This window comes from Lampetra planeri, chromosome 8 (assembly GCF_965212315.1).
Source record: "Lampetra planeri chromosome 8, kcLamPlan1.2.h2, whole genome shotgun sequence".
Taxonomy (NCBI): Eukaryota; Metazoa; Chordata; class Hyperoartia; order Petromyzontiformes; family Petromyzontidae; genus Lampetra; species Lampetra planeri.
In genome coordinates, this window is record NC_136114.1 from 390,641 (window position 1) to 403,290 (window position 12,650).

General features: G+C 46.2%; 1 protein-coding gene across 2 annotated transcripts in view; it reads left to right on the top strand.

The window, feature by feature from the left end:
* The window catches only part of UTP20 (UTP20 small subunit processome component), a 116,636-nt gene that overhangs the window by 102,615 nt on the left and 1,371 nt on the right, over positions 1-12,650 (top strand). For both annotated transcript variants that reach the window (XM_078596680.1, XM_078596679.1), the window contains exons 59-62: positions 1,045-1,198; positions 9,522-9,622; positions 10,591-10,717; positions 11,620-11,765. In XM_078596680.1, coding sequence (XP_078452806.1) covers positions 1,045-1,198; positions 9,522-9,622; positions 10,591-10,717; positions 11,620-11,765 — 528 coding nt within the window. The remainder of the gene's footprint in view (positions 1-1,044; positions 1,199-9,521; positions 9,623-10,590; positions 10,718-11,619; positions 11,766-12,650) is intronic.

Consider the following 12,650-nt stretch of genomic DNA (forward strand, 5'->3'; position numbering starts at 1 on the left):
GTCTCCTGGCTCCGCCAAATGGGGTTTGGCCAGGGGATGTCATAGACGCCTGTCCCTACAGGGCCTCCGGCACAAGCTTAAAGTTTTAAATCGTGGTTTAGTGGTAATTAGGTGGAGGGGTTACAAGCCCCTCGCACCCGTCCAGAGGCCCCATTTGCTGCTGTGGTGGTTACAAATGCCATGACGGGAATGGCCAATCTAAATTGGCCCTCCCCCCACGGCACTGCTCACCACAGCGTTGCCATCTGCCACCAACGAGGAGGTAGGGGGTTTTTGCCGCACCGTTGTTTCTGGAGGAGTCACAAGGGTAAGGATTCAGTCTCCTGGCTCCGCACATACACAGACAGACGCACACACAACAACGATCCCCCGTGTAGCCTTAACAGACTGTTGGGGAAAGTTCTATTAGCATGCACCTATGAAGGCCGGCATGGCACACGAGGGGGTGGGTGGCTACCACCATGCCTTTGATTCCTCTGTGGCGAGTCACCGGTGTTGGCCGTGAGAGGTAATTAAACTCGGGTCGCCAGGTTCATAGCGAAGCAAGCTAACCATTGCATTACCGCTCCCCACAAACACACACGGGGGTACGCATGCACAAAAATATACACGCACACGTGCACGTACACACGTGCACACTCAACCTTCATACACATTCTCCCAGTGCGAAGCTGACTCATTACATCTCATGGAGGATCGCTCCACTGAAGACAATAGTTCCGTGGTTAAGTTTGCGAGTTCGTGTTTTAAGTCAATGTTAAAAAATATATATTTCATGGAAGCTGATTCGTAAGTTGGGTGTTTGTAAGTTGGTGACTGTCTGTATTAGTCTTGATGACTACCAAGCCACTGTTGTCAAGAAGCTCCTGCTTCTAACATCAGCCGGTGTACCTTGACATTGTCACCAAGTAGTCATTCCAAACAGTCATATATGTATTTAATAAAGAATAAAAGCTCAGATTGTTGTGATAGTATTGCATTTTGATTAAAAATAAAAGTGTAGTAGAATGTGGATCTTTTACCTGAAGTTTTTTTTTTTAATAGGTGGTGAAGAATCTGATCTTCCTCTCGCGAGTGATGTACCTGCTGCATGCCGACTTGACGCCACCCACGGCGGTCGGGACAGACGTACGGACAGACATGGACGTGGATGGGGAAGAGGACGGAGCAGAGGAAGGAGATGGAGGAAAAGAAGCGGGTAAGCATAATTTAAACAAGTTTTATAAATGCAAGTATTGCTTGGGTTATTGTTTGAACTTTTGGGAGGCACGTGTATCCCCGGTTTTGCATTATAGCAGTGGTTACTGGGGCGCCACAGTGATGAGATGGCAACGACTTTGCCTGGTATGCAGCAGGTCGTGGGTTCAATCCCAACCCTGACGTTAGTACCTTTAGAGTTTGCATATCTCTCCCCTTGGTCGTGTGGATTTTTCTCCGGGTCTTCTGCTTTTTCTCTCCACATTTAGAAACATGTATTTACAGTATTTGGCTGCAATACATTTCCACTTCGTTGAGCTATCATTTGTGATCGCCAGGTCACTTCTGAAAAATTGCTATATAGCTCAGTGGTAAAATAAAAATTAAAATTTAGTTTACGCATAATCCTATACAAAATGCAATATTGTGTGGCACATACTGAGAGAGCCCGGGAGACTGCCTGGAGATGGTCATTCAATACTTGGTTCTGGGTAAGTGAGGCCAAGGCAGACCCAGAAGGGCTTGGATTGATGATGTTGCTTTGGACAGGGCTCGGCGTGGGACAAATCGCAGGAACTGCAGAAGTCGGTGCCCTGTGGCGTAGGAGAGTCCAACTTGTGGCCAGCCCTTGGATCTAGGAAGACAAAATGGTGGCTCTGTAGAGCAAACGACTCGCATATGCGAGGTGGTCAGCAGAGGCAAATACAGAAATAGATTAAATCTGCCTCTGGTTTTTCCTATGTGCCATAAGGTTAATTAGTGGAATTGGGTAGAGCAGGACCCGCCAGAGAGAAAGCGCCTTAAGAAGCAATGAGATTCAACGCCTACATTTAAATTCAACAAATCTCGGTTGTGGGTCAACGCAGTTCTTCATCCTGCTAAAGGCAACAAATTGGGTTCCACTCTTTGGGAAGCCAGCGGGTGGTGGAGGCGACTCGTCTCCACTATTGGGATGGATAATTTAAACCATTCAAGCACCCACGCTGCACTTGAGAGGAAACCTACTTTCCTATGACCAGCTAGTTGTGCCTCAGGCTTGTTCCATCTGGGCCAGCCCTCTAGCTTCTACCGTAGGTGCACACCAGGCTCAACATCCCTGGTGAGTCGCTACTGTCAGCAGCTGCCAACACACCAGGCTCAACATCCCTGGTGAGTCGCTACAGTCAGCAGCTGACAACACACCAGGCTCAACATCCCTGGTGAGTCGCTACAGTCAGCAGCTGACAACACACCAGGCTCAACATCCCTGGTGAGTCGGTACAGTCAGCAGCTGCCAACGCCGAACCCCGGGCGGCGGTTCACTAACCCGGAAAACTCAGCTTGTCTGAGCCTGGGCATGTGGAACCCCTGGTGGAGGAAATTCCACCAAAAGGGTCTTTGGACCTTCCACTGCAACCAGGACCATCTCCAGTCGTCTTGACTACGTCTTGCCACTCGGTACAGATGGGTCTGGTCGAGAGAGTGAGGTTGATGCTGCGCAAATCACCCTCACTTAAATCCAAGTTCTCTGCACAAGTCATGGCATTTTTTTACCATCGTCATTATCCAAGGCCTGTGGCGATGGGTGAGCGACGAAGCAGCAGGCACAGATATGCTGGAAGCTGTAGCTGCAAACCTGCACGCAGGCGGTTCAGGATATTGGTCGTTCCCTCATTGGACTGAAGCAGCAGTGAAGTCCGGCAGCACCCTGAGTGACTGAGCAGCCCTATTCAGGAACACACTGCTCACCTCCATAGTGAGGAAAGGGTTAGAACAGGTACCCTAAACATTGCCTGCTTCAAAACATCCTGGCCAGCCTACCGCAGCTGGTGGGATCCCATACCTGCGGTCGAAAAACAAATAAAAAAGACCAAAGTGATACCACTCACTGTTGGCACCTGGAATGTGCGCACTTTGATGGACACATCCGGATCAAAAAGACCTGAGAGACGCACCGCCCTCGTGGGCAGAGAGCTAGCCAGATATAATGTGGATGTTGCTGCCCTTAGTCAGACCCGACTTGCCAATACTGGACAGGTGACTGAAGTGGGTGCAGGCTACACATTCTTCTGGAGCGGACGAGGTCAGGAGGAGAGACGTGATGCTGATGTTGGTTTTGCAGTAAAAAACCACCTGGTCAACAAACTGGCAAGCCTACCCAAGGGTATAAACGACTGTTTAATGACCCTAAAGCTCCACCTAATGGGAAAAAAGGCCACCATCATCCGTGCCTATGCCCCTACCATGAACAACTCTGACGAGATCAAAACCAAGTTTTATAATCACCTGGAAGTCATTATTGCTGCCACAGCCAGCTCTGACAAACTCCTGATACTTGGTGACTTCAATGCCAGAGTGGCAAGTGACCATCAATGATGGACTGGAGTCATGGGTGCACATGGCATTGGAAAATGTAACAGCAACAGCCTTCTGCTGCTGAAAATATGCTCTGAATTTGACCTGCTCATCACCAACATGATTTTCCAACTACCAAAGCACAAGAAAACTTCATGGATGCATCCTCGTTCACACCACTGGCACTTGATTGACTACATCATCATGAGGAGGAGCGACCGGCACGATTTCAGGGTGACCAAGGCAATGTGTGGTGCTGAATGTTGGACTGACCATCGTCTTATCTCCAAACTTAACATCCGTATTAAGCCTCCCAGACACCCACAAGGAAAAGACGTCAAACGTCTTAACATCCAACAGGAACACACCAGACTGGCCTTTGTTGAGGCTCTAGACCAGGGGTCCTCAAACTTTTTAAACAGGGGGCCAGTTCACTGTCCCTCAGACCGTTAGAGGGCCGGACTATAGTTAAAAAAAAACTATGAACAAATTCCTATGCACACTGCATATATCTTATTTTGAAGTGAAGAAACAAAACGGGAACAAATACAATATTTAAAATGAAGAACAAGTAAAGTTAAATCAACAAACTTGCCAGTATTTCAAAGGGAACTATGGGCCTGCTTTTGGCTAATGAGATGGTCAATGTCCGGTTCCATATTTGTCACTGCTAGTCGTAACAAGTGATGCAAGTGTGCATCCGTTAGTCTAGATCTGGTTGGAGATTTCAAATGTTTCATTCTGGAAAAAGTCTGTTCACAGACATAAGTGCTGCCAAAGATGGTTGCCATTTTGAGTGCATGGTTCCTGAGATGAGGATATGTCTCAGAGGGGAGAGATGCATAGAAATTATGAAGGCTGCTTGACTTGAATGCGTCTTTCAGAGAGTCACAATTCTGCAGTTCAGCCAGTTCCATTTGGTAAATTGTATCCACATTTTCAATGTCAATAGAAAATGGGTTACGGAAAAGCTGTATGTCCTGTTCATGGAGATGAAGCTCTTTAAATCTAAATTGGAACTCCTTTTGCAATTTTTCCAGTGAATCCACACATGTTTTGTTTGGGAATTGCAACCAATGTTTTTTCCGCTAACAGATTTTGAGTTGTGGGGAGATGGCAGAAGTTTTCCTCCTTAACTTGTTTGATGAGGAGGCCTAATTTTACTTCAAATGCTTTGACATGTGATTGCATATCACAGATGAGCTTCCCCTTTCCTTGAAGTTGCACATTGAAACTGTTGAGTAGCTCTGTTACATCTGTCAGAAAGACAAGGTGCCATTTCCATTCTGCATCATTGAGCTCTGGTACTTCTTTGTTTTTTGAAAGCAGAAAAGCTGTAATCTGTGGAAGTAAGTCATAGAAACGTTTCAAAACTCTCCCTCGACTCAGCCAACGGACTTCTGTGTGGTACAGAACATCTTCATAGTCAACATTTAGTTCAGACAGAAATTCCTGAAATTGTCTGTGGTTTAGTGCATGAGCTCTAATGAAGTTAACACAAGATACCACAATTTTCATAACAGAGTCCCACTTCAGTGATTTACTACACAGCGCTTGTTGGTGGATGAGGCAGTGTATGGCGATTGGATGAGAATGGTTATGTTTGTCCATCTCTTGGTTAATGCGAGCAATTACTCCTTTCTTAGACCCCACCATGCTAGGAGCACCATCAGTTGTCACACTGGCTAGTTTAGCCCAGTTCAGCTCCAAACCATTCACAGTTTGGCAAACTTTTCATAGATATCCTCTCCTGTAGTTGTTCCTTTGAGGCTTTGCAGTGCAGCAAGCTCTTCTGTGACTTTGAAATTGTCATTCGTCCCACGAATAAAAATTAGAAGTTGTGCAGAATCACGAACATCATTGCTTTCGTTGAGTGCCAAGGAAAAATAGGAAAGTTTTTTTTGTGGAGTTTTGCAAATGCTGATGCAAATTGTCTCCCATTTCTTCAATCCTCCGTGTAGTTGTAGGTCCTGAAAGACTCACTGTACTAAATAAATCGGCCTTCTCTGGACACATCTTTTTGGCAACAGAAAGAAGGCATTCTTTAACAAATTCTCCCTCCACGAATGGTCTGCCAGTGCACGCTATTAGCTTGGCAACTTGAAAACTTGCTCGCAGTGATGAAATATTTAGCTGCTTCTGCTTCACAAAAGTATTTTGCTGAGTTGTTAATGTATTTTTCAGTTTTAATATTTTATCTTTTCTCACTTCTCCAACCAAACAATCATATTTATCTTTATGTTGAGTTTTGATAGTGTCGACGTAAATTGTATTCTTTGAACACAGACACTATATTCTGTCATATCAGACACACAGCTCTTTCCTTGTACTGCATGAAAAAGTAATCATAAGTCCACTGTTCTTTGAATATCCTTCACTCCGAGTCAATTTTTCTCTTTCTTGACATCATTGTTTCCTAGGGAGTCAAAATTGCTATTAGTAAAATACCAATATATATACAGCGCTACAAAAACAATATACCAGCAATAACTTTGCCCACACAGAGACATACAGACTGCACTGCCCATCAATGCAGTCTGATTGGGGGAACTCCGCTTTTACCCCAGGCTCACACTGGTGCGGGTGCCATTAAAAAGTTAATTACACCTGCAGTTTTGTTCACAGATCGCAGTACATCCCCAGAACACAGGAATATCACTGGGAGTGGAGCCGAGGGACAAGTGAGGGAGCTGAGGGAGGGAGAGTCAGTCAAGCGCAGCCAGGGGAGGGCTGGCAACCTTAGGCCTGGGGGGCAAGTCCAGTCAATTGGCCCATTGAACCATTCACCAGCGCAGCCCAATGAGTGCCCACCGCCGCAGCTCAATCAGTGCCCACCGCCGCAGCTCAATCAGTGCTCACCAGCACAGCCAAATCAGTGCTCGCCACCGCAGCCCAATCAGTGCCCACCACCGCAGCCCAATGAGTGCTCACCAGCGCAGCCCAATTAGTGCTCACCAGCGCAGCCCAATTAGTGCTCACAAGCGCAGCCCAATTAGTGACCATGGGCCGGATAAATGTCCTCGGCGGGCCGCATGTGGCCCGCGGGCCGTAGTTTGAGGACCCCTGCTCTAGACCATCACCTGGAGTCTCTAAGCTTCGAGCATGTAGACGCTGAGGCAGACTGGACTGCTCTTAAGACCGTGCTGCATTCTACAGCCCTTGAATGACTTGGTGTTCCCTTACGTACACATCAAGATTGGTTTGATGAGAACGATGCAGAAATCCAAGCACTCCTTGACGAAAAACATCACCTGCATAAAGCATATATGAAAGACAGCAGCTCAAGCTTAAAGAAAACTGCCTCAACATTCGCAGGATTGTCCAGCGGAGACTCATGCTAGACACCTGGCTGTGCGCAAAAGCTGAGGAGATTCAGTCTTACGCTGACGGTGACAACACCAAGTGCCTCTATGATGCACTCAAGCAGGTCTATGGTCCGAAACACTCAGGAACTTCACCTCTCTTGAATGCAGATGGAACAACACTCCTCACAGAGAAGGACAAAATACTTGCAAGGTGGGCTGAACACTTCAGCGCAGTCCTCAACCAGCCATCATGCATAAATGAGGAGGCAATTGCGAGACTGCCTCAAGTTGAAATAAACCAGTCCCTTGCTGTTGTACCATCCATTGAGGAAACCAGCAAAGCCATAAGCCTCCTCTTATCAGGCAAAGCTACAGGGTCCGATGCCATTCCAGCGGAAATCTACAAGGCTGGAGGGCCTCGCTTTGCCGAGAAACTGACCGACCTCTTCCAGTCTCTGTGGAAATTAGAAGCCGTTCCCCATGAGTTCAAGGATGCCTCTATAATCCATCTATATAAGAGGAAAGGCAATCGGCAGGCCTGCGACAACCATCGAGGCATCTCCATGCAATCAATCACTAGCAAAATCTCGGGAAGAATCCTTCAGAACCGCCTAATTGTCCACCTAGACCAGAGTCTGCTACCTGAGAGTGAGTGTGGTTTCAGAAAAGACCGCAGAACCACTGACATGGTATTCACTGCCCGGCAGTTACAGGAGAAATTCCAAGAACAAAATGCTGATCTATATATGGCTTTCATTGATCTAACAAAAGCATTTGACACAGTCAGCCGGGAGGGCCTATGGAAGATCATGGCCACGTATGGGTGTCCAGACAAGTTCATTGGCATCGTGCGAAAACTCCATGATGGCATGATGGCTAGCGTCAGAGACCAGCAAGAACTCTCTGATCCATTCCCAATCACAAACGGGGTGAAGCAAGGCTGCGTTTTAGTGCCAATGCTCTTCAGCATGGTGTTTTCTGCCATGCTGCAAGACTCATTCCAGAACCACAAAACTCGGATTAGCTTCATCTACCGTTTCGACGGTGGGCTATTCAATCTGCGGAGGATGCAAGCCAAAACTAGAGTGGAGGAAGTCACCGTTTGAGAACTTTTGTTTGCTGATGGCTGTGCTCTGGCTGCTGGCTCAAATAAAGATCTACAGGACAGTATGGACCACTTCTCCTCAGCTTGTAACAACTTCGGCCTAACAATCAGCACAAAGAAGACTGAAGTCCTATACCAACCTGCTCCTGGGAAACCCTACACTGAGCTCACCATCTTTGTGAATGGGCAAAAGCTTTTAGCCGTTGACAAGTTTACTTACCTTGGTAGTACTCTGTCTCGTGCTGTGCACATAGATGATGAAGTTAACATCAGGATTGTCAAGGCCAGTGCAGCTTTTGGACGTCTTCGTGACTCGGTATGGGAAAGGACTGGCATCAAGCAGGAAACAAAACTGAAGGTCTACCAGGCTGTTACCAACTCTTCTGTATGGGTGCGAAGCCTGGACAGTCTCCCAGCGCCATGCCAAGAAATTGAATCATCTCCACTTGAGCTGTCTGAGGAAACTGCTGAGGATCAAGTGGCAAGACAGAATCCCTGACACGGAAGTCCTCGGCAAGGCCAATATCCCCAGCATCCACAACTTTGCTTGCGAAGGAACAGCTTGGATGGATTGGCCACGTGACCAGAATGCCCTGCGCGAGACTGCCAAAACAAGTCTTCTTTGGCGAGCTGAAGAATGGCAAGTGAGCGCAAGGTGGCCCCAAAAAGCGCTACAAGGACACCCTTAAAGCTTCCTTGAAGAGCTTTGGATTCAACCTGAAAAGCTGGGAACCCCTAGCTCAGGACCGACCTGCCTGGAGAAGAAAAGTACAGGACGGTGCAGTCCTCTGTGAGAGCAGGAGAAGCTCCTGTGCTATCTTGAAGAGGCAACGGCGCTAATTTACCAAGGAAAGACTTGTGGCTGCACCTCAGAGCTCTACAGCCTCGCTGACCTGTCCAGTGTGCCACAGAGAATTCCGGGCTCTAATTGGCCTGTTCAGCCATCTGCACATTCATCAAAACCCAACAAAATGACAAACGTGCCATGGTCATCATCAACTATGATGGACGAACAAGAGAGAGAGAGACTTTAGCATGAGCAGAAATGTAATTTGTTGCATGTGGTTAAGCGATTATTTACTGTAATACGTGTTTATATGATCAGATCCTGTCTGTTGACCATGAGGCCACAGTGGAGAGATGTGAATTACCTCGCCTGATACACAGGAAGTTGTGAATTCGATCCCGACCCTAACACCTCTTGTATATTTGGAGTTTGCATGTCTCTCTCCCCGTGGTCGCGTGGATTTGTATCCAGGTTCTCCAGTTTTCCCCTCCACATTTAGAAACCTGCCTTTAGAGTATATGGATGCTATAAATTTCCACATGATAAGCCACTTCGTTGAGCTATCATTTGTGGCCAGGTCGCTTCTGAAAAAGAGATAGAGCTCAGTTGGCCTTTTCCTGGTAAAATGAAAAGAGTAAAAAAAGTAAAGCTCAAGTCTTTTTAAAGCAGCCAAAACATCATACATGGATGTAACGGGCACAATGCTTTCTCATAGGCAGAATACAATGTCAGTGTAAATTATTTAGCATATACGTTGATCACTGCATTTAATTAACGATTGCTTTTGTTTCAGAAACCACTGAGAAAAGCCAAGCCTGTTTGACCTGGCTTATGAAGAAACTGTGCTTCATGGCCAAGAAGGAGGCAGCCAACACCCCACTAGTGTCCCTCAAGGTGTGTGACGCTGCAGTTAACACCTCTCTTTTGTTCACAATGTTATAAAATCAAAGCGCCAGCTGATGTATTTGATATACAGTGGACTCTATTATCTGAATTCGGTTTATCCAATTTGTGGATTAACAATGCACCTGAGATTTTGAAATAAATGAATAACTCATGGATTTTTTTTTTCCCCCCTTAAGCCCAAATTAATCATGTTAAAACAGTTCTACATTGTTATTAGTGGATATGTTTGTTAAAAGTAACGTGCTTAAACTGAAATCCACGTGATCGCCCCTACAGTACAGTAGTTGCATTTCTTTACAACAGTGAGCGGAGTTTGATGTTGATTGGCGTGGCTCTGCTACTGTCCACTTAGTGGACTGAGTCTTCTGCGTGGGAGCAGGAAAGTGTTATCACTGAGTACGTGCATCGTATTCCATGGAAAATTTATGTTTGGATTATCAACAGCTGCCCACTGCTGCCAATGCTTCCAGTGCTGCATCTTATATAGCAAGGGTTACTTGTAAGGCATGGTATGCTTTACCAAAGTCCGAGAACATGCATAAGTTTAATCAAGCGTCTACAATCTCGATCCCTTCTTCATGTTGGAAATTGCGTGTGTGTTGTTTGGTTCATATTTGAGCTTGCCGTTCTCACTAACCAGCGTTAATTGTTTGGCAAGTCTGGCTACTGACAAGATCCAGAAGTTTGAAACTGGTCCAGAGATGTCAGTTTCGACATGCCGCTGCTTAACATATCTGGAAGGCCACTCGGCCCGTATTCTGAGATGTTTTCCTTTAGAGGTATGGAATAGGTAATTTATTTAATATTCTGTATTTATCTGTTTAAGTGTGATTGTATTTAGTATTTTAAAAATTAGATTTTTAACCATTTTCAAGGTCTCATTTCTATGAATTTCACCATTTTAAAGCAATATCGTAATAATGTTGGAAATCTCTTTAAATCTTCTCCTGTTCCAGAGAACGTGTGTGTTTAAGTTCTTCGCGGCGATTGCTTTAGACTTGGGAAAAGAGAAAACAACTCCATTCCTGGTGATAATTCTGAGACCGCTCCATCGTGAGCTGCACAGCACATACGTGGAGCACGGTGAGTGCAAAAAGTCTGTTACGTGGTTCGTCTGCTGTTTATCTTTTGCAAGTAGGACAGTGGTGCCTTAACGATGGGTGTGAATTCTAGAAAGGCTAGAAATCTGAACTTTGGCACAAATACATGTGAGGATGTACTTTACGAGAAAATTACAAAAAGTACGTAAAAAAATGTTTTCCATTATTTTTATGTTCTTAGGTTTTTTCGGTAAAGTCACGTAGGTAAAACATCAAAATTAATAAAAATAAAATAAAAATCACGACGTTTCGGAGGCAACACAAGTCTCCGTCATCAGGTGGGACCGTCACAGCCAGATTTGCTGCATCAAGTGAGGCAATGATTCAAGATGTAATCCCTTAAAAGCAAGTTGAGGGGGGAGGAGAGGGGGGGGGGGAGCTCATCAGAATGTGGTAGCCAATGGATGGAACGTATCGGGAGGGAGGGGGGCGGGGCTCAAAGAAGGCACGGAGTGCCACGTACAACGCATCGGGAGGGGGAGGGGGGCGGGGCCAAAAGGATGGACGACGGCGTGGACGCGGTTGTGCGCAAGCAACTACTGCTGCACACGCCAACGCATTGGACAGAGAGGGGGGAGGGGAGGCCTGATACACATGATAGAAAAAAACGAAAATGTCCATGTTTATACCAATGCTGGCTGAACAATGAAGAGAGTACTGTTAAACACTGGGGATGTTAATGCATATATTATCAGTGTTTTTTTGCATTCTGACCACAAGTATTGTGGTTAATGCAGACGTTATTCCTTGTAAAAGGTTTCAGTTTGGTGTGTTAACATCTTAACACCTGTTTTGTTGCCAGAAAAAAAGTAGAAAACCTAATCTCTTAGTTAATCTTGTTTGTGTACTATACATTATAGGTGCTGACTTACTCATGCTTTACAGATCCTACATTGAAGACCCTGTCTCAGGAGATCATCGAGTTGCTGAAGGGCCTGGTGGGGGTGGAGGAGTTCTCACTGGCTTACAGCAGTGTCCAGAAGCAGGCCAACCAGAAGCGCACGGAGCGCAAAGTTCAGCGGGCTCAACAGGTCAGGAATGCCCACGTGCACGGACGGGGTTGGCGGTCCACGCATTACATGCTACTACTTGACATTTGAGCAGGCTGCCTGACCTGCCATTGGAAGGCTCCGAGTTAAAATTTTGGTCAGAGTTCCGGGACTATTAAAATATGTAGCACTTTGTCGGAAGCATACACAGCAATCCCTCGTCGACCGCGGACTTCATGTACACACACTTTATGAATTGTATACCAATTTACCCAACCGCGGCCTAGAAATTTGAGTATCCCCAGGTAAGCACGAAGTCTGCAACTCTCGTTTTACAAATTTCATGGGGCCGTGCGGTTCTCCTCCGCGTCACAGCACCACCCGTGGCCACCCGTGGCGCTGCGTAGCTCATCAGCGAGTCTCGTAGCACATAGACCGTGTCGCATCGCAACCGCATATTTTGTTTTTGTTTATTGGTCATTGATGACCCGGAGGAAGAGGTGCTAGGTGCGCTGAGCCCCTTGTCCTTCTAACAACCCCTTTCCCCATCATCTCATTGTAGTCGTCAACATCGTTAATTTAAAGGTATATAAAGTTAATGTAATATTTATGTTATGTATGTATGCACGTTGGACGTCTTGCACACTCTACGTTATTGTGTAGTGTACTGTATTTTATTCGTTAAGCTATGGTGAGTCTCACCACGGCCATGGTTCCCCTAACCGCCTATTTCCCATAGGCTTTGAACTTTACCAACTGCAGATTTGCCTACCTAACCCCCCTGGTTGGCGTGGGATGACTGTACTGGCTTTCCTGTGGAGATATTGGCTTCCATAATAGGAATTTTGAACTAAAGCCACTGGCTCAATGCTGCCAGTAGAATTGTTTATCACTAAGCGGTCGGGCAGGGAGGATCTTTGGATGTTT